This window comes from Patiria miniata, unplaced genomic scaffold, assembly GCF_015706575.1.
Source record: "Patiria miniata isolate m_02_andy unplaced genomic scaffold, ASM1570657v1 HiC_scaffold_9, whole genome shotgun sequence".
NCBI classification, from domain to species: Eukaryota; Metazoa; Echinodermata; class Asteroidea; order Valvatida; family Asterinidae; genus Patiria; species Patiria miniata.
In genome coordinates this window covers 18,863,400-18,886,082 of record NW_024037076.1, presented here as the reverse complement: position 1 = coordinate 18,886,082, position 22,683 = coordinate 18,863,400, and the positions used below count along the sequence as shown (strand labels likewise).

The window sequence follows — 22,683 nt, the reverse complement described above, 5'->3', positions numbered from 1 at the left end:
CTAATATGTTGTGCATGTGCAGTACATCACTTATAAAAAATCGTTGACTTACATACTGTACATTATTGTTTATGCCAATTGAATAAGGGGGTGATCAGAATTTATTGCAAGCACATTTCCAATGATTATGGGATTCCATGTCATAATTTGGTATACATTCGCAATGTGGTGTACGCATCAGCTTGACAAGCTGACTGAAGGAAGGCCCAGGCAAAGACTGGCACATTTCAATTAAGGCATCTTCATTGGGATTGAAATGGTTGCCAGAGCAGGGGCATGGCAGAGGCATTCATGACAGCATCACCGGACGACTCTGCAAAATAGATTCCGTGACTGTGTGTATGTCACAAGCCATAAATAATCGGGGCTCCGCGCAAGGATCTCCAGTTGTCTTGATCGTTGATGCAAGCTCCTTAAGAGGATGGTGATGATGTAGCAAGATGGCACGGGGGCTATATAGGACATCAATCTCTTAAGGGCCGGGATGGATGGGCAGTTTGCATGACAGGGCAGATGATACGTACATTGCACTTGTATCATATGGAGGAAATCACAATATTCTTTGAAAGTGTGAGCTGAGTTGTGTTTTTTTTTAATTTAAAAAAAAACATCCCTCCACTACGAAGGGTGAACTGTACATGTATACATATACATGTACCGACCGGTATGTACCGGTATGTTCATGATCAGATTTGTTTCTAAAATTTTAATCACCCTAAAGTTGTGATCTCATACTCTTAAGTTTATATTTGTAATCTTTTTATCACAAATTGATTTTCCCAAGGCCACATACCGGTACCGTCCGGTACATATATTTGCAGTATACATGTATTTATTTACTAATTTGCAGAGATACATACATGTATAGGGTGAGTCAAAAAAACAACAACCGAAACCCAAATGTCGGGACCATTGTTTTAGTGAAGTTCTGCATGTACATGTAGCACTTTCAAAATCTAGGATATGAAAGTCCAATTCATAAGCTTTCTTTTAGTACAAGAATCATTCAAATCACCCATGTACTTTTCAAGTTATGGAATTTTTAAACACAGCCGCCGTTTTAAGGTTCTGTCCATGGATCACAAAAAAGTTGAGTGTTCTTTCAGCAAAACGAAAACAAATCACATACGGATGTGTGTGAATTGTTTTCGTTTGCTAAAAGAAATGGGCTTTCATATCCTAGATTTTGAAAGTGCTATGCAGAACTTCACTAAAACAATAGTGCCCTCATGAGAAACAAACCGCCAGCTGAGGATACACAAGGTCCAGTTTTGATGTTGAAAATGTAAGGATGTTAGTTGTTTTTAAAATGTACCCAAGTTTTCCTTGACAACTATTTGTGATACAAATACATGTGAGAACCTCCATTATCCCATATCTAGTATTGTACTGATTGATCCTGGTGACTGATAGTGATAAGCCTAGATCTGTGTAAATTGACATTGCATAAACAAACTTTGCACTATTGGTTAATTTGATAAACAGATGTGAATCATGTCAAGGCTGCATGTAATTGCTGTTAAGATGATTATCAATCAGCATCAAGTACATTGATGGGGGTCATATTCCATGTGTCCTTTTCATCTTTGAAAAGTTCAAATTGTACACGTGTAATTTCAAATTATGTGTAATTTTTGGTTAACCGTTGGGTTGGGTGCTGACAATTGGTGTCATTGGATGTGGATTTTTGTGTGGGTGGGTATTTAGTTAACTGAGGAGGTTGTCCTTCAAGAGCTGATTTTTGCCCAATTTCACAGCGACGCAAGAAAATACTGCTATTTTTACACGTATACGAACAATTGGGGCCGTATCATAAGTCCGACGCCTCATAGGTCCGACGCCTCATACATGTAAGTCCAAAATTTCGGACTTACATGTATGAGGCGTCGGACTTATAAGGCATACAATTTATTTATTCCGCCTCATAGGTCCGACGCCTCATAAGTCCGACGCCTCATAAGTCCGACAACAGAAAAATTAGGCGTTTAATTTGTCGGACTTACTAGGTGTCGGAGCTTTGAGGCGTCGGACTTATGAGGCGTTGGACCTATGAGGCGTCGGACTTATGGGCCTTTATTTGGTTAGGGGATGCGATTTTGTCGGACTTATGAGGCGTCGGACCTATGAGGCGTCGGACTTATGAGCGGACACCGAAAAATCAACTAAGATGTTGTCACAAATGAAAATATGCAACACTTGCCATTTTGGTTGGTAAACCAAGCAAATGTTTGCTGTTGGTCAGTCAATTTCTGTTCTTATACAGTACCGTACTTTGCAGAACTTTACTACTCTTCTGTTGTTTCAATCTTGCGTTGGCCTTATTAAATCAAGGGAGCGAAAAAACAGGTCGGCCGGAACTCCTAATCTTTCAAACCGCACAGTTGGCAAAACATCCCACAAAGGTGATACATGTAACATTCCAATCGAACCTTCTATTTCTGTCCCAGATATTCTGGACTGATACACCTCAGATTCTCTCTAATGTACTGTACATGTACAAGGCCAAGTTGGAGGTGATGATAGCGGTGCTTTTGACCGATTTGCTTCCAGTTGGAAGTCATGTGTAAACTCAAGGGGTCAGTGTAGTCTGTCTGCCTATAATTAAATCTAAACTGATCAACATCATACACACGTGTACATGTATGTATTATCTTGAACAGGTAATTTTGTACAATAAAAATGCATAATTGTACTAGTGACAGTTCGGCTGGTCCCTTCTTCGCTTTGGATTCTGTTCACAAATTGTAGATAGTGCTATTTGTTTTCTAAATCTGCACGAAGCCATAGCGTCTTCGGGAGAGCGTCACACATCGTCGACTAAGCTCCTTCCCAGTGATCTTCTCCAGTTTGCCCTTTGTAATCGTTGAGCGGGTACGGTACTTGCCTCCCCATGCCATCCCACCAACACAGAAAAGAAAAAACAATTAAATTTATATTCATAAATACCTCAGACAGTTTAGCCATTCCTATTGGTCGAGAGCCCGTCACGTGGCCGGTATTAAACGGATGATAAAGACATGGCTAGCTGGTCTTAAACACTTTTCCAGTGTCACAATAAAATATGGACTCCTAAAAATCCAGTGCCTCTTATCGTTTCATTGGTTGAACGTCCACAATCCTCACGTAGGCATGCGCAACACTACCAGGGAGTTAGAATTTTATAGTTCTAAATTCAAAACGCAACGCGCCAGGTGCGTTCTGCGCGACATCGCGTAGAACAAGATACGCGCGCGTCAATCTCCATAAAAGGGTTGTTTTCATCTTACTCGCCAGCTGAACACTCCATTATTTTGCAGGAGGGATGTTTCAAAAAGCATAAAGTGAATTTGTTGAACAAAATCGGGATGTTTTGAACGAATTATATGATTTTTTTTTACCGAAAAGGTATTTATGAATGGGAATAAATATGTACTCCGTCGGTATTTATCACTCTGTTTAATACCACTTAGAGTCTGGGTGCTGATAATTACCCTCGCCTCCGGCTCGGGTAATTATCAGCACCCAGACTCTAAGTGGTATTAAACAGAGTGATAAAAACCTCCGGAGCACACATTTATTCCCTTATTAAAGACTGTCTATGCTCTTCTATTTTTCCTTCAGACAAATTTTCAACTTGTGTTCATGTACCGGTACGTGTCTTAATTTTACATCTTCATTCTATTTTCAATTTTGGGCCTCTGCAAATAGACTGCACCTCTCTGAAAAAAAGCTTCCCTTGTACATGTACATGTATATTGTTCAAAAACAGATCTGCCTTGCGAGTAGACTGGTACCATACATTATCTATTTCAGTGGGGTTGATGCCAAACATGTACATTATTCGAGCATGAAAGTTCGTTTCCACTCCCATTATTATATCAAGTAAATAGAAGATTGTTTTGGGACTTGAGTTGCAGAGCTCATACCAGGAGCTTGTGACACCATCACGGTGTCTTGCTTTATCAACTCTGCAGACCCGATACAGAGAACACACTCAGTACAATGTAGGTCAGCCCCCCTGACAAATGTTGGTGAACATACGGTATACATGTATATCCAACCCAGGAAATAACATCTCGGTGGACAATGTTAAGATCATCTCCAAGCAGGACGACCTCTGGAAAAGCAAAATCTGTAAGGCAGTAGAAATCTGCAGGCACCGCCCCCATATGAATAGAGATGACATGTACGAGCTGGCCTACATGTATGACCACCTCCTGTTGTGTGACCGACCTTGGTCACGTGACGGGTCACATGACGGGTCACGTGAGGACCTCAACAACACCAGTTGACAAAGACACCGTGATGGTGTCGCAAGCTCCTGATACGAGCTCTGTAACTCAAGTCCCAAAAAAGGTATCGGTATCTTCTATTAACTTCATGTAAATTATTGTTGGGCCGAAATTCAATTTGTGAAGTACATGTACCAGGTTACTATTCCAAAACTAAACGTGATGATCTTTTCTTTGGATATGAATCCATACATTATTGTAGCTTTTAGATTTCTAAAAAAAAGTAGCAATTTAATTTTTTTTTCCCCGAAGTGAAACTACAGATGGTACATGTACATGTTTACATCTTAAATAAAAAAAATAGTGAAAATGTGTTCTCTTTTAACATTTTATTATTTAAAAATGTCTTGGTTGCCAGAAAAAGACTAGTTGGAGACCAAGCCAATCTTGTTTGTCCGAAAAACCAAGGTCAGTACAGTATCGATCAAACACTGCTCAACTAATAGCAAGATGTCCAAATTGTCCATGCCACTTATTGTTAGCGGAAATTGGCTGGTCGGCCGGCTGGATAAAAAGCCAAGACACAGAGGTCCAACAGCAGAAGGACCGGGACGGACCAGTAAAGACATTGAGCCAATCTGTCCGCTGGTGTGAGATGTTAACAAGGCGGAACAATTCGACATGTCAGAATTGATTAACAAGGTTACTCATGCTCGGGGAACTTCGCCTCTCCTGGTGTAAAGAGCAGAAAGAAACTGAGCTCTGAGTTTACAGTTGATTTGCTTTGGGGTCAGATTTTATGGGGATACCAGGCTTGAGCGATGTTGTTTTGTTTCTTGCTGTTTTTCCGTGCCAAGAAAGGAGATTGTGTCTTTTATGGTATGGTTCATTGTGTGAATGAAATGGAAGGTTAATGCAGTTTGGCTAAATTCCTCTGTGGTTCTTCACACCATGAAAATAAGAACACAGATGGTACATCCTTTTTTTCCAGGGATATGCTCACATAATCCATGTGTAAAAATAGTAAACGGTCTTCTTCAAGCTTAAAAGCATACACTCAGCGCGAAAGCAAATATGCACATAATTATGAGGTACATACACGTACATCAAATTACCTGTATACACAGTACATGTTTTTTTCAATACAGTTTTAATGCACAGTGAAATCTCGATAAGGCCAATAAGAACAACAGTTCTGCTCCGATTACATGACATTCGAAAATAGGGTAGGTAGGTGGGGAATTTTTTTGTTTTTGCCAAATTGTTTTTGTGTACGATCATATGGAGACGTCTGCGTGTAGTCAAGGGTAAAAGTTAGAAATTGATGGTTTTGGGTGTTTTTTGTTCTGAATTTTCCCATAAAAAAAATTAGGGTTGGGGCTGTCAGAATAGGGTACATTGTAGGTAGGGAAACCGGAAGCAGATTTTTTAATACATTTTAATACATTTTTGCTCGTATTTTTGTCAAAGTACATTCAAATGATTTCAAACTTTCTTAAGTATTGAAACACCCTAAGACAAATATTATGTTGAGCAATTGTTTATAACGCATCAATTGATACCGGTATTTTTAATAATATAACCAAATATTTGGATGTAACATGCACTGTTTTCCAACCCGGTGGAATGACCCACATGTAATGAATAGAAAACAATAACAGACCCAAACAAATAAGGTACATCACCACCTTAAGGCCCAAAAAAATAATAATAATCGGTCTCTGGTCAGACCAAAGTTCCGGAATTGATGCGGCGACGCGTTTTTTTTTTTTTTTCAAGCTTGAATTTATTGTACCGGTACAGACAAGGTGGGTACTATTTTGCTTTTTTGTGTCCTCATTATTCATTGGTGTCCTCCATAATTTGCCTTGGTGCCCTTTATCATTTGCCTTGGTGCAATTTCCCCATTCCTTGGTGCTCCTTGGTACAAACATTTGAGGAGGTGCGGCAATAGAGGGCGCTGTTGTAGCTTCTGTGTTAATTTTTAAAAAAAAGAAAGGTTGACGCGCATGATTAAAATCGACGCGCGCGCTGACCAGAGACCGAGTATTTTTTTTTTTGGCCTAACAACCTTTTTATGTACATTATGTGGTCGGACGTACGTTGGAGTTTACGGAATTGCCCACTAGATAAAAATAAAATATACCCATTCATGTTTATGTACATGTGCATGTAATTGTTAATATTTTAAATGAAAGGCTGCAATCTTTGGAAAAAAGTGTTTAAGAGAAATAAAAGTCATGAAGTTTGCGCGCATTTAGTGTAAATACATACATGTTCCCTCCTTTTACATACATAATGTACAAGCACATGAACGCTGCACATGCATGTACTGTGCCTAATCTCATCATGAATAATTCCATTTTAGCCGATGATTAGTTTAAATCCTGCCTGAGGCTACCAGTGCATTGCGGAGGATTTCGCAGCCAGTTTGTGACTTCTAAAGAAGTAGCAGTTTAGCAGTATCCTGACTAACCAATTTTGTTTTTAAAGTGTCTTTTTTTGTAGCCGATAAAGTGCAGGCATTTACATAAAAATTGGATTAAATGTGATTGTAAGGGATTCAGAGTGCAAAAATTGAAATGCTATTTTTGTAATTGAATCAGGTTTCTGTCAGTGCAAAACATAAATTATTGTACTGCATGTCTTTACGTGTATGTGAAGATTTCTTCATTTGCACTATTGTCAAAAATTCAATTGTACATGTATTTAATGTAACCCAATGTATACATTGTGCATAAATGTATATACCCAGGCCTCGAAAAAGTACTAGCCCAGCGTACAAATTCTAGCGAAAAATGCTCCGGGCTACCTAAACTTGGTTCCTTGGTTGCCCAGTGGGCTAGTGAAAAATTCAGTATTAAACCTACCTGTTAAAATTTTGATCAAACTGTATAATGCTTTCGGTGGTAATATATACACGATTACAAAAACTGAGTCTTTGTGGATGTTTTTATTTGTGTTTTTGAAACGTGATACTCGCGCCATGGGCCAAATAAGCGACCAGATCGCGAATGCCACGAACAGAGTAGACTGGTGGGTTGTAGTATATAGCATAGCACACAGTACGGCGCGGTACCGCACGTGCACACTATTCTCGTTCACATCATTTATCAAGTTTTCTAACCTTGACTGGCCACAGCTAGCTGTACTGGGCGTTGCAGGAGTCCTTGAAAGCGTTTGATGCAAAGTCTACACAAAGCCGCATGCAAACAGCGCCCTCTTTGATTGAAAACGTTTTTTTTCTTGTTCACTGCACACATTTTATATACGGGCTAGTAAAACTCTAAACGGGCTAGTAAAATATCCAGTTAACTAGCCCAGTGGGCTAGCCAGGAAAAAAAGTTGGCGCAAGGCCTGAGACCGTAGGCCAAGTACAAAAATCAACCAGTTTCTTGCCCCCACCCGCTTCCTTTTTTCCCGGCCGCCTCCTTAAACAGTTTTTGTTAATTCATCCATTTGCAATAAGTTTTACTCATAGTATATTGTCATCATACTGTCTTTGTATTTGTTTCCTACACAATTGTACCGGTAGCTACATGTATGTAGAAAGGGATACTTAAAGAGAATGTACATCATTGGCTTTTGCTGTAATTTTCAGAAATGAACTATTTGAGGGGTTAGTATAATAGATCAAATATTGTTACACTGACATGTTTGAAGTTTTGTGTTCGAAAATGCTGGAAAAACCAAGAAAAACAAAAATGTTCAAGAAGTCTGGTTCCTTGACTCCACTAAAGATAAAATGGATCAATTTATAGATGCCGGAAAATTGTAAGGTAAGGGAACCAGTCTAGCTGGCCTGCACCCGTTCATGAAGTAACCAATAGCAAACAACATTTGGACTGAAAAAAGTGTAAAGTTGGAGCAGTAGTTGAAAAATAATTAGGTTTTTCCAACGGTGGTCGGCCGACCACCGTTGGAAATGTATACAAAAATACCATTTTCTTGAAAATGACTTCACACCAGGTGCCATAATTTTACAGGATGCTTTAGACTGTCATTTACCAACATTCTAGTAAGGTATTTCGTAAAAACTTGGTAGTTTTATTTTTTGATGTTTGCAAATGTTGTATATTCCCTTTAATGGCTCTTTTGGACACACTTTTATATCGGCAAAATAGTCAAGAAAATTTAAGAATGCTGCCTTCTTGGAAAATCCGCCATCTCGGGGTAAAAAAAGAAGAAGAAAAAGTGACCGCCTCCTTCATTAAAAAAAAAAGGCCGGATGAGAAACTGCTAATTTTTTTTACTCAGCCTTACATGTACCGGTACGTGTACTTTGCCAAGCTGTAGTTGGCATTTTTTGCCAACCACAGGTTGGCAAACCATGGAAGGTCAACGTTGCAAAAATAAAGAATAGTTGTTAACCCTAACTCCCTAGCATGATTTACTCGGAACCATACCCATCCTGGCAACTTCCAACACCATAATGGGAAACTGTGCACTCATAAATTTCTGACTTTGATTCTGGAGGTGTGCCAACCCAATGTTGCTTGTTGCTATGGATCGACCAATCAGGATCGAGGATTCAAGTTTACATGTACTTGAAGATAAATGTCAAAGTACTACATCACTTTGCAATGAGAGTATTAACATGAGATATATGCTTGGTAATACCAAAAAAACCTGTGCGGTGCGTTTACGGTAATGCCCTTAAAAAGGTATCCAGGCAGACAGGTAGGAGTACATTTTGTCCAAATTTGGCAATAAAAAGTTTGAGGTTGGCAATTTGGCTCAAAAAAATAAATATCCAGGCAGGGCGGGTTACCGTAAACACACAATTTTGTTTTGGCCAAACCAACAGACATGATGTCACTGGTGAAATACATGTAGTCTGTCAGTAAGTCATGTTGCATGATCATGTACATGTTTGCTTAATATTTTCTGACAAATTCCCAAATGTGTGTAACATGTTTATGCTGTCAATACGTGTACATGACTTTTGCAAGGTTTTTGGGTCGGGTGTTCCATGGGGAAAAAGCTGCAATAAGGAAAGAGAGGGATTGCACATGTATTCTGACAGCCTCACAATTGCAAAATTGGAAAACGTGACAAGTTACCGTTTGACATTTCATGCTTTGGTTGTTGACAGTAAACCAGGGGAACTTGATTCAGGAGAGCGTGGGAATTGGTAGCCATTGTGTTTACATGTATGTCACGACCCCCGAGGTTTTATGTCATGACGCATCAAACGTACAGACACAGTTTACTTCACTTAAAGGGAATGTACAACATTTGCTTTTGCTGCAATTTTCAGAAATAAATGGATTTGGAGGATTAGTATGTTAAAGCAAATATTGTTAAAATGACTTGTTTTACGTTTTGGGCTTGTAGATGCTAGAAAAACCAAGAAAATCATTCATGTTCTTGTAGTCTGATTCCCTGACCCCACTTAAGATGAAACGGAGAATTTATAGACTTTGGGGAATTGTAAGGTCAGAGAATCAGTCCAGCAGGCTTGTACCCCTTCACAGTTGTGTAATCAATTGCAAAGAAAACACGAAATAACTAATTATGAAAAAATAGGAGCAGTTTTTGAAAAAAGCCAGTTTTCTCCAATGCTGGTCGGCCGACCAGCATTGGAAAAATACCATTTTTCTTGAAAATGTCAGAACACCAGGAGCCACGATTTTACAAGATGCTTTAGACTGTCATTCCCTAACAATCCAGTAAGGTATTTTTTGATAATTTGATCATTTCGTTTTGTGATGTTTGCAAATGTTGTATCTTCCCTTTAAATAAAGGACATTGTGTGAAAATGTGTTTGAACTGACTTGAAAGACATTTTTTTAGGATTTCCATTATTTTGGTTGGTTTCCAATTGCCTTAAAATTAAAATCTTTGAAATTGTGTAAGAGGGTACTGGCACTGCAGTAACACTGGTACTTAGTTCTACATACAACATTGTTCACATGGGCAGTACAAATATGTACGTACGGTACATGTGCTTGAATAGAATATCACAGGAACAGCGGTACATGAATTTTAGGAGGCATACCAGTAGTCAATCTAGCAACAACTGTAGAGCAGTTCATAACAATAATTTTTTGGGGGGAGGGAGGCCCGAATCATTCTTACTCGAAGCTGAGAAGCTGAATTGTGAAGGATGCGGCTACAGCATGGTCGAACCAAAGTCATGTCAAGGCACCTTAGGCCAAAAAAAAAAGTCTCTGGTTTCTGGTATGGAGCTTGCCCAAGAAGTGGTGCGGCGACGCGGCTTTTTTTTTTTTTCCCCTGTTTTTTTTTTGCTTCAAATGTCGGCAGATGACTGCAAAATGGTGCTCGACTAAACTTAGTGCAAATATATGGGAGTCCAGAGAGGCCACATAGGCCTAAAGCTTATTCTCGATCATAACCCCAACTAAAAACACGTTAAAATTGTGCAGCAGCAGGATTCCAGTCAAACCAGTGAGTTTGGCGGTTTTGAGACATCATCTTTCATTGAAAAAAAAACTTTTTCATTTTGCCGACGCGCATGGCTACGGCGACGCGCGCGCATACCAGAAACCAGAGACTTTTTTTTTGGGCCTTAGGCAGCCGCCATCGACCCATGTCTGACCACGGAGCACAGCCTGAGATCGAAAGTGTTGATTTTTGCAGAGGGAGGAAAACCAAAGAGCCGGGGGGAAAAACCCTCATGGCACAGGAGAGAATCAATGAACAACTCTACTTACATACCGGGTAGGGTCTGAACCTGGAATCGAACCTGGGCCACGGGCGAGGACTTTACACACTAGCCACCCATGCCACGGTGGCATTGGTGGCTAGTGTGTAAAGTCCTCACCTCTCACCACTGTGGCCCAGGTTCGATTCCCGGCTCGGGTCATATGTGAATTACAACTCATTTGTTGATTCTCTCCAGTGCCACAAAGGTTTTTCTCCGGGCTCTTTGGTTTAGCATCTGGGTTTCATATTTACTGCCTTTAATTAGAATTGCTTGATTTGCCAACATGGTTTTATCGACTTATAATTAAATTAATTAAGTGCATTGCAAAATTTACATAATTAAGATTTGTTGATTAAAATGAAAATAGGTTTCTGTGCTGCACTGCAGAAAATTATCCCCCTTGCGTACCGGTACTTGAATATGTACATGTACACGTAGTGTAACATGTACAAAAGTATGTACATGTAGTTTTCGTTGATGAAAGAGGTGAACATGTACATGTACATGTACAGGTACAGGTACATTTACACTTGCAATTTGCATACATGGTGCACATGCTGTTTGGTGCACATGCTGTGTTCTTATTCCTCCATGGTTTATGTTCTTGTACATGCCTTTCTACATTTATGGTATCATCATGTGCATGTGCACTGCACACATTCCTTCATTTTGACTATCAGTAGCAGCAGTCAAATATGTGCCAGACCCAATCTTTCCAAGGCCCCAGAATTCACACTATACTCAGTGGGGTTGATTTGTCTGACACCTTGGGGTAAAGAATGTGTCTGATGGTCTGATAGTCTCATGGTCACTACACATGCATGTACATGTATAGTACCGGTACATACTAGCCCAGGTGGACTCCCTTTCCTCCCTAAGTAACGGAGGGAGTCCAGGGTATGAAGTGCTCAAAACCGGGCGAAAAAAATTATGACCAATATTTTCAATATTTTTACCTTGTTGGAGAAGCCAATTTTTACATCGTAGTATTCTATGTGTCCTTATCTATTGGGCCGCTGGGTTCAGGAATTCCATATGCGATGCTGACCGACCTTAATCAGGAAAATAAACTCTAAAGCAACGTTAAACTTGTACGTGTTTGTAGACTCTTTTCATCAGTTTCTCACCGCCGAGTCTATTCTAGTCGTACATGACGTACGTCCGTGCAGCGTGTAGTCTGGTTCCCTAGACCTGACAATTATTCTCGGCGCTCATATCACGTCTGGTCTGGGAGCCAGACTATGCAGCGTGAATATGCAGTGCACACGCGCGATTTGCTTAGTAACTATCCTCATACGCACGCGCACTTACATGTACTTGAAGGCGCAGTCGCTAATCTAATGACTGAGCGTGTTTTCGCGCCAGTTACCAGAAACACGTTTCGGCTTTGGTCATTGGTTGAGCGTTTTTGTGACATCGGTTGGCTGGAGTGACGTCACGGTTCCAACAAAAACTAAACAAATGAGGGCGCTAGCGTGCGTGCGCGCTTTCGTACGCACGTACATTGTACATGACGTACGACTCTGGGAATAAACTGATGAAAAGAGACTACAAACACGTACAAGTTTAACGCTGCTTTAGAGTTTTTTTTCCTGATAAATGTCAATCAGCATCATACATGTGTACATGTATATGGAATTCCTGAACCCAGCGGCCCAATAGGTAAGGACACATAGAAAATGTAGGCGTGAAATAAGCTTCTGTAACAAGGTAAAACGTAACAAAAATCTGGTCCAAATTTTGGGTGGTCTTATGTAGAGAATTCTCATCCTGGACGTTAGTCGTAATGCAATGAAGACTTCGTCCAACCTGGGCTACGGTACATACATGTACACCTGTATACGTATGTATACTGGTACAGCTTTATGAATGGGCAAAATACATGTATGCTCCCTGAAATACATGTATACAAATGTATCAAGATTTTGTCCAGGAGTCCATCATGTATATTTTCCGCACACAGACTTGTGATAGATACCGTATCTATCACAAATTTGTGTGCAGAAAATATTCTGAATATTAATGTACATGTACATGTGTACGTACTGTAATATAATGTTTAATTTGTACATGGGTCTTTCTATAAATTTGGGGTCCACTTTTATTTTGTCCCTGTTACATACGTGTACTTCTAATATCTACGATTGTATAATTCTGATGCACTCAGTAATTCTGATGGCGTGATGCACAAATTAGTCGTCCTCCAAGAGTGATTATAGCAAACTACCTACTCAACAAAAAGAAAATCCTTTGAATTCATTCTTCTTGAATGGCAAATTACAAAGTTCCAGAGTAACAGGGACAGGAAAAATGTCACACTTGGGGCTCTAAATTCAATGTTACTTGTAACACATGTAACAAAAATCTACAATACATGTACCGGTACATGTACATGTACACGTTTGGAATAAATTCAAATTGTTTTGAACTTTAACTGACATGGCATGTCATTCTGACAATTTATGGTCGAGGCTGTCATAACACCCGATACACGTGTAACACCCAAAAGGCTGTATATTACACACAATTTTATTCCAATATTTCACAGTACCCACTTGGTTTTATGTGGTGTTACATTAATTCATGAAAAGGATGTGTGGCCAACTGGCAACTGTTTTCCATCCCTCATCACCGTGCCCTTAATAATCGCTAAACCGAGGTAGTCCAGCATCCATCAATAACCAATGAGGCGGCACAAACTGAAATCCGCTCCAGACGTCACCCTCCCTCAACTACCTCTCCCCCCCCCCCAGCTTTCGGTCTATGTCCGGGAAGCAAGCATGCAGCGGCAAAAGTCAACAAGGAGCGAGGGCTTTCCCTTAACAGCCGAGTGATGGGTAAAGTGTCAGCTGATGAAGATGCAAAGGGGGCAAAGATGGAGCGAGGTAGATAACAACCATAAATTAGATGGATGGTGAGTTTTCCCCTGCCCAAAAAGTTACATATTTGACTCCTGGGCATACACGTGTGTATGTCTTCAGGTCTTTTTCCTGATGAATATGTACATAAAAAACCTGTCTGTTTTCCTTCCTCCATGCTTCAAACGACAATTGTTTATTCATGCGATGGTATTAGATTCTGAAACTGAACATATCCTCTTGGAAACTGTCCAATTTTGTCTGTGACATTGATTCAGGTTTCTCTTCCCGTTTCTTTCAATTCTTTTAAAAGAACACACACTAGTCACACAGAATAATTTGTACAATGTGTTTTGTTAGTGTTTGTTCATTCCTTCTTCCTTTCAAACTGGAGATTACTTGCTTTGTAGAGGTGTTCTTATTTGGTACAACTACAAGTTTACTTTATGTTGTACACAATGTTGGTGTAAATTAGTGCGTAGTTCCTTCTAAAAAGTTAGTGTGTACAGTTTAATACATACATGTACATCATAATAATGATTCATTATAGCGCGAATATCAACCAAACAGGTTTTGACACTTGAACATGTTAATTCACAGCCTGTCATTGAGTGTGGTTTGATACAGGCACCATGGGGCTGTCATTGTGTCAACCGGGTCAAAGGTCATGACCTTGCTGCCCTGGCCATCTCTCCTTACAATTAGCAAGAAATGCAACCCAGGCAGTTACATGTATATTTACAGGATGAGTCAAAAAGAAAGTGACTGAAAAAGAACAAATATTAAAAAAAATATATGGCACTCCCCATTTCATAAAAATAACACAGGGATAAAGTACATGTTATTGACTAGTAACTGTGAAAATTTCACGTACATGTGTAGTTTGCATAAATATTCCCAAGTTATGTCTGTTTAAAAACAAAAAAATCCCCAAATCCAGCTGTCCACCACTGATCATTTTTCCGTTCTACGAACCGATGAATACCCATTAAATACAATGAAACATGGACGTTTTCCCACCTCCATGAATGGACGAAAACTTGCAAAGAAATATAGACAAAAATCGCCATCAACATTTCAGGGGAAAAAAAGAGTTGACTTGTTCCTCATATTCAAATCACAGAATTTTACAGTAAGAATAATGTTTCATTCTTGACACAAATGATTAAAATCTCATATTTGTAACTCACTCGGCACAATAGCTTCCAATGGCATTCCATGGACAGCTATAAAAAAAAGGGTTCTTTTAGTAAAACATGCATAACTTCTGATAGCATGGATCAATTCCAGTAATTATTTTTCTTCAGATGAGTGGAAGAACATGCTCTATTAAGACATACTTCATTGGTGTATCAAATTTGATTGCTTTGTAAGAAAAAACAAATCATGAATTCAGGTCACTTCCTTTTTGACTCGCCCTGCACATACAAATTTTCTGACGATAACGTTTCACAAAAAATGGTAGCATGAGAGTTGTTGACTACATACGGTGTTAAAAAAAAACAACCAAAAATGAAAACAGCAACAAAAAACAAACAAAACAAAACAAAACAATTAAAATACAAGCTTGAAACATGGAGGAAGCCGCCATGAGTTTAAATTTAAGAAGAAATAAGATCCATTGAAAACATCAGGATACATGTACGTTTGCAGATGATTGAACTGGAGTCTTGTATTTTGGCCAGCAAATCTTTAATGTGAAACAAAAAAAGTCTGTTGAATACTTGTTTGTAGCATATCTAATCCTACTGTATAATGTTTCCATCAAAACAACTAGTGATTGAAGTACTCTGTGTATAGTCCCTTGTATTTTGAGTTCATCTCAACATGTATCTGATACATTTGGCTGGGACCCAATAAGGAAGACGGTGTGATGTGTCCTGATTTATGTCCAGCCAAGAATGCCAACCAAGCAGCTGTTCCTGTAACTCAGGATTCATACTTAGACATGAACTTAAAGATATAGTCCATCATTTGTAATTTGTGCATTTTGTTCGTTTGAAGCAACAAAAGTGTTCAAAATCTAATGAAGGATACTGAACAACTAACCTGATGAAGTTTCAGCTCAGCTTTAGCTGTATATTCCGAGAAAAACAGCATTCTAGGATCTCAATTTCAAATCAAAAGTTGCTGAATCATGTTTTGAATTGGGCCTGAATTCAGTGTCCGAGACACGTTCTCACTGAGCCGATTGCAGCTATACGCGATGTCGCGCACTGATCCGACAAATTATAGCAACCGCGCGCGCGTGCGTCGTGCCAATGCTTGCGCGCGCTTCACCGAATAACAAAACGAACTACTAATTTAAATTTTCCTACGGTGCGTCTTTAGACGCACCGTTGGAAAGGGTCTTCTTTCATTGATTACTTCAAAATGACAGCTTGCCAGAAAGAATAATTTCACAGGGAGTTTAGTCCTCTTACTATCTTTCAACCAAGTATGTTTTTCAACAATAATTACGCCAGTTACTTTTCGGATTGCTGCAAATGATGGACTATAGCTTTAAGTTCCTTGTCTTTACACCATTGATACAAAAAATGCTACTGTTGATACGTGTGTACACATATCTGTACTTAAATTAAGTTTCCTATTGGTTTTAATAACAGGATACATGTAATGTATACATGTACATGTAATGTATACATGTATAGATATCTTCAAACTACTGTAATTATATCCGTTGATTCCTCATGCCAAATGTATTTTATTCTACATGTACATGTATAGCTGAAGAGTGATACTTTACACCATGTACATGTTCTTTCTTTAGAGATAATGCAGCTCTGAATTTTTGTTCTGATTTTTCGGTCTTAATTTTATTAAATTTTTAAAAATTGTGTTGGTATAAAACGTACACATGCACATGTATACATACGTGTACTGTATACAGTAAAGTAAATTATTTTATGTACATAAAAGCATAAGTAATTATGTATAATGCATAAAAGTGTCGTTAATGTGAACTTGATCATGAATATATGCTCAAGTTAATGTGAGCTTTTTATCATATCCAACATGTATTATCTAACAAATGAGTCATTCATGTTCATTAATGTACTAATAACCATCAAATTCATGTACATGTACATGTACCGGTACATGTAAATTTACATTGACATACATGTTACATAAAAAAAGACAGGACATACAATGTACATGCACATGTATGTTTCTTGAATGAATCTCAAAAAATTGATCAGACTGCACCCAGGTTATCAAACTTTTCTGTTTCCCAACTGTACAACACACATTATACATGAACAATAATACCAGCAACCCTGACATGCCAGAGAATTGGTGCCTTGAATGGCCAGTCCACCAAGTCTCCTTTAGGGATTACGTAAAGCCCCCTTTTGTTCAAAATCAGATTGCTGAACAAGGGAAGGATATTGAGTTAACACACATGTAAAAACTCGTTCTGACTGGCTGAGCACACAATTCTGTCTGGGCTTGGACAAAAGCCTAAAAGTGGATACTGGACATTCCAAATGGATTTATCCTCGGCCCAGAGAAACAAATGCCATTATTGGTGGACTTGTAATGTGTTCCATTTTGAAATTCAGTATTCATACAACCATTACCAATTCAAGTTTGTGAACGTAAATATTTTGCGTGTTCCCTAAACTTGTACAGTGTGTAATCGTACGTTGTATACTTGCTTTATTTTCATTGGAATTTAATCAAATTCACTGACAACTCTTTTAAATTTTTTTTGTGTTGGATACTTATGACGACAACAATTTTCAATACATATTTTATACCATATTGCCTTTGAAATTTAATAAAATTCCCCGTAAATTCCCTGACAATTTTTTTTCTTTCTTTCTTTCCCTGTTGTATACCGGTGAAGGTGTGCTTTTTGTTTGCTTGCATGCAAATTTTACTGACAATTTTCTCAAATGCGAGTGCTGATAACATTAACATGTACTGGTGCAGTATGTAGTGGACACAATGAATGATAACTTTTGATGGCTTTTGTTTTACCCTAGACAACCATGGTGTGCATGTACTGTATTAGGGTGACATGGGTGGCTTGTACGTAAAGTGCTCGCCTCTCACCAAGGTGACCACGGTTTGAATCCTGGCCGCGGATCACATGTGAGTAGAGTTGTGCGTTGGTTGTCTCCTGTGCCATGAGGGTTTTTCTCCGGGCCCTCCGGTTTTCCTCCCTCCGGAAAAATCAAACACTTTCGATCTCAGGCTGTGCTCCGTGGTCATGTATGGGTCGATGTGACCGGCAGCCATAGGCGCCTTCACGTGCCAGCGGCCCGACCACGTTGTAGCCACGTCCCTCGCAATTCAGCATACCAGCTGCGAGTAAGGATGATTAGCCTCCCAAATTATTATTACATGTTGTGGTGATTTTCAAGTTTAAAAGAAACCCCAAAACCCAACAATCCTGTTCTGCAGTGAAGTACATACCGGTAATTGTATTGAAACTCTCCCCCAAATCAAGAATTTTGCCCCCTCTGCAGGACGTCTAGGCTTGGCCTTCCTTGGCAGTCCATACCCTGGGGGTCCTTGAAGAGTGATTATTGTCCCTTCAGTAAAGGGTTATTGGTCCCTGCATTTTTTCGTTTTGGGGATCGTCAGCCATGCAGATAATGCACCGGGCACTGTACTTGTATAACAAATCGGCCTTTCACAATATTGCGATTTTTAACCGTATGTGACCTTCACAGTAGCATATTACGGTATGAGTAAATCCTGCTCTTTGGAAGTTTGGTCTGGGCGTGATTTGAAAAGAACTCCACTGAAGCAGAGATCCCTCCGACAGCTTCAGTCTGACTCCAGATTAATCTTAATTTTACTATCAATTCATTAAAAAAAAGTTGTACAATGTATTTTGTATTGGACTTTTTTTGGTAAAACTAATGGAGACTGTCTTCTCGCTGTAATTTTGTACAAAATTACGTCCAATGCGAAGGCAGCTAAAGTCCATGATTTCTAGTCCAAGTTAATTCACCCACACATGCTGTTTCTGTTCTACTATAACCTTTTGAGAGGAGTTTGGCTATACTTCCATATTGGGGTGGGCCAATTTTACTTGAGTTTAGAAGGAAAAAAAAGACTAAAGCTAAAGTAGATAAAAATGATTCTAGAGTTTTTATTCAGATATCCGGAAAAAAAATAATTAAAAGCCATGTCAATATTGGCAGCCATTTGGATACTCGCACAAATAAATAAGTACATATCCTACGCTAGTTCAAGTTGATTACTTAAGTCAACCTTATTTGAACAGGTTTTTCCCCTTATTTTTAGAGAAACCGGTAGGACAACTGACCAGGTACATCATAATTATTTTAAGTTTGAACAAAGAAATTGACTGGAGCAGGGTTTGAATCTGCGACCTCCGGATTACCGTTCCAGTGCTCTACCAACTGGGCTAGCCAGCCCTATGTTGGCCCTTCCCCATTTTGTCAATGTCTTTGTTCAAGGGGCGCAAGTCGGAAGCCATAAATCAGCAGACATGCCACGTGTCCAGGGATCACGCCCGAAGTTGTGATGCTACATGTAACAACATTAGCAATGTCACAAATTAGCAAACGGGGATCACTCAGAGAGGATACGGATGATACTGAATCTCGACAGTTTCCCTAAAGTTGTGGTTTACATGATGATACTTGTCGTGATTTTGAGTTGAATAAAAGTGACTTCTGTCTTGACACAGTGAAATTTGACTTGCCCTGGGAAAAGATGTTCACCTTTGAAATGACTTGAAGATAATTTAATATAAACTCTGCTACACCCCCTCCCGGAAAACAAAGAAGTTAGTTTTTGAAGAACAGTGACATAAACCTTCAGCATTTTTAACTCCTTGTTTTCTTGTATAGTTGTCACTGAACATTTCTTATCAAAAACACATATTTTACTTGGGACTCAAGCTCCGTAGTTTGACCAGGGTTGTAGGCTTACTCCACCCTGGCTGGGCATGCCAAATTTATTGGGCATCTCAAATTCTTTAAGGTCATGTACCGGTACCCTCAGGCTAAATAAGGGGATCCATTGCTGATTGATGATGAGGAGTTGGGTACCATACCAAAGGGCTCCGATTGCTGTGTCCTGGTCTGAACCCAGAAGTGATCAGCATGTGACCTTGTGTGAACTTTTGCCAATAAAGGGATTTTTGAAGTGAAACTTTTTGCTTGCTTGTGTAAAATCATTGAAGTGGGTGTTTCTAGTTACACGTAGAGTTTATTTGCAGCCTGTACATGTACATGAACATTGTATGGTGTACTAGCTCATGTATTCACTAAAATAATGTAGAGTGAAAAATCCCTTCAAACTTTTAAGTCATGTACAATGTTTTGACATGGTGTAACTGCATGATACATGTTACATGTAGTATGTACATGTACAGTAGCTCTATGGTTACATGTATGTAGCTACAGGGGTAATGAACATTGGTTGCACAGCTTTGTGTACACGTACTGGTACATGGGTATTGACATACTATGTACAATGTACATGTTCACACCACACTTGTGTATGATGCAAAGCAGGTTCGGGTGAGGACAATTAGTCGACTAGTGGTTGATTCGTGACATACAACATGTACCGGTACATATAACTTAAGCCTGCGCACTTAAAGCAACATGCGAATGCCTCTAGTCAAACAATTAATGGTCAAAACGTCATCACAAAATGTCTGGGTCCTGGCTTCCTGTTGTGCTTTATGATGCGCAGGGCTAATGGTAACCAGTGATGGAACTGTGCCCCATGCTTCGGTTCCAAATAGTCGACTAGTCCAACCATTCTTCGTTCGCGCGAAGTCAGTTAAACTATTGTTAAAGGTATAGTCCATCATTTGTAATTTGTGCATTCTGTTCATTTGAAGCAACAAAAGATTTCACAATCTAAAGAAGGATGCTAAACAACTAACCTGATGAAGTTTCAGCTCAGCTTCAGCTTTATATTTTGAGAAAATCAACATTCTACGTTCTCGATTTCAAATCAAAAGTTGCTGAATCATGTTTTGAATTGGGCCTGAATTCAGCGTCCGAGACACGTTCTCACTGAGCCGATTGCAGCTACGCGATGTCGCGCACCGATGCGACGAATTATAGCAACTGCGCGTGTGCGTCATGTCAACGCCAGCGCGCGCTTCGCTGAATTAACAAAGAACTACTAAGGCCTTTTTTCGTTGATTTCTTCATAATGACAGCATGCCAGAAAGAATAATTTCACAGGGAGTTTAGTTCCCTTACTACCGGTATCTTTCAACCAAGTATGTTTTTCCACAATAATTACGTCAGTTACTTTTTGGATAGCTACAAATAATGGACTATAGCTTTAACTACAGTTTGCACCCAAAGTTCTTCACATTTGTATACAGTTATGTGCAAACGTGTACCAATCAGTGGAGCTCATTCTGATTTCTGTACAAATTGCACATATGTACTGGTTCTATGTAACTTACCCTTCTGCTGAAAACAATACATGTGTATACAATGTATGCAAGTAATGAAAAATGTCCGGGATTGATTTTGTTGTTGAGAGTATTGAAATACCATCACAGTCAACTGATTACATGTAACCTCAATGAACCACGTCCAGTCCTTTGATGGGCATGCACTGTTGCGTATTGTTTCCTTTCATTGGATCGGGAAACCATTCAGGAAATTATTACCAGTTCCATCAGCAGTGAGCGAGCATTGTACACATCCGTGTCCACATTTGTCCCTGTAATGTAATGAAGAACAACTACACGTACAGTATCTGAACACTGAGAATTATATGGTTTCAACTCTATGGAGCTATGAAAACAGATGGTACAAAATGTTGCTTGAAAATGTCCATACATGTAGCTGTTCGGTGTCATTACACTTGCCTGCATGTGCAAGGATTTACATGTACATTGTACATGTACATGTACATGTACCTGTTGTTGTGGATTCAACCCCCACATGTGTACAGTGAACTTTTCCATTTGAGTTGAGCAAGTAAAAACAAGTCCAAACTTGTTTTAGGACAGTTAAACTTTTGGGGCACACTGAGGAATGCCTAGGCCCTCTCAAAAAGGAATGACACTTTTTTGTCACTGTTAGTTTCTAAAGCACTGTGAACAGTATAATGAGCATGAAAAACCAGCATCTAACGTTTGTCCATGGCTCTTTTGGACCAGAAATTCTGACTTATCGAATCCATGTTTCGTTGCTTCTATCTAGTTGGTGCAGCCGCCATGGAGGCAGACCCGGCCCACTGTCCATGCTGTCGGGAGGCGTACGACAAGAGTCGCAAGAGGAAACTGACCGACGCCTGCGGACATGCGCGATGCTACGCATGCATGTTCACCATTGAGTCCTGCCCTCTATGTTCTACACAGGGTTAGTATTGTAAAGGTCTTCAAGTTTATGTCCATACCCATCTTGTACTGTAGTACCAGTGCTGTTGGTCATACTGGAATATTCTTGAATCTGTGAAAATGTGTACTCTAAACCATTTACGTGGTAGAACAAACACAATGGGGTACACACAAGATTTTTGGTGACTTTTCTGATCTCCTTGCTTTGTATATAACATTTGGGTTGTTTGTTGTAGCCATATAATATTTATGTAGTACAATGTTTGTTATAACATCGCAGTACCGGTATTCTTTAACTTTTCCTCAGCTATTGAAATTTCCTCCTTTTTTTTGGGGGGGGGGGTGTAAGGTCCCAGTTGCATTAAGTAGCTCCATCCTACAATTCACAAAATACTACAAAACCAAAATTGGACTGATTTAGACCCTTACTATAAATGCATGCACCTCCCCTTAAACTTATCTGGAATTTTAAAATTGCTAGATTCTTAAAAAAGAGTCCCTAGTTGCTTTAAAGGCTTTGCCGTTCACTGACATATTTTTTATAATCACTGTTTACTCATTGTTGTCCCGATTGATTGTGAGAAAAAAATCACCCTCGTGGGACTCGAACCTATGACCTCCTGCTTACTAGTGCAGACT

The 22,683-nt window shown here is 39.4% G+C and overlaps 1 protein-coding gene across 1 annotated transcript in view; it reads left to right on the top strand.

Annotated features, from left to right (window-relative positions):
• Positions 1–22,683, top strand: part of LOC119720028 (protein TANC1-like) — an 87,480-nt gene that overhangs the window by 8,635 nt on the left and 56,162 nt on the right. The window contains exon 2 of the mRNA XM_038189531.1: positions 21,908–22,066. Coding sequence (XP_038045459.1) covers positions 21,922–22,066 — 145 coding nt within the window. The 5' untranslated portion in view covers positions 21,908–21,921. The remainder of the gene's footprint in view (positions 1–21,907; positions 22,067–22,683) is intronic.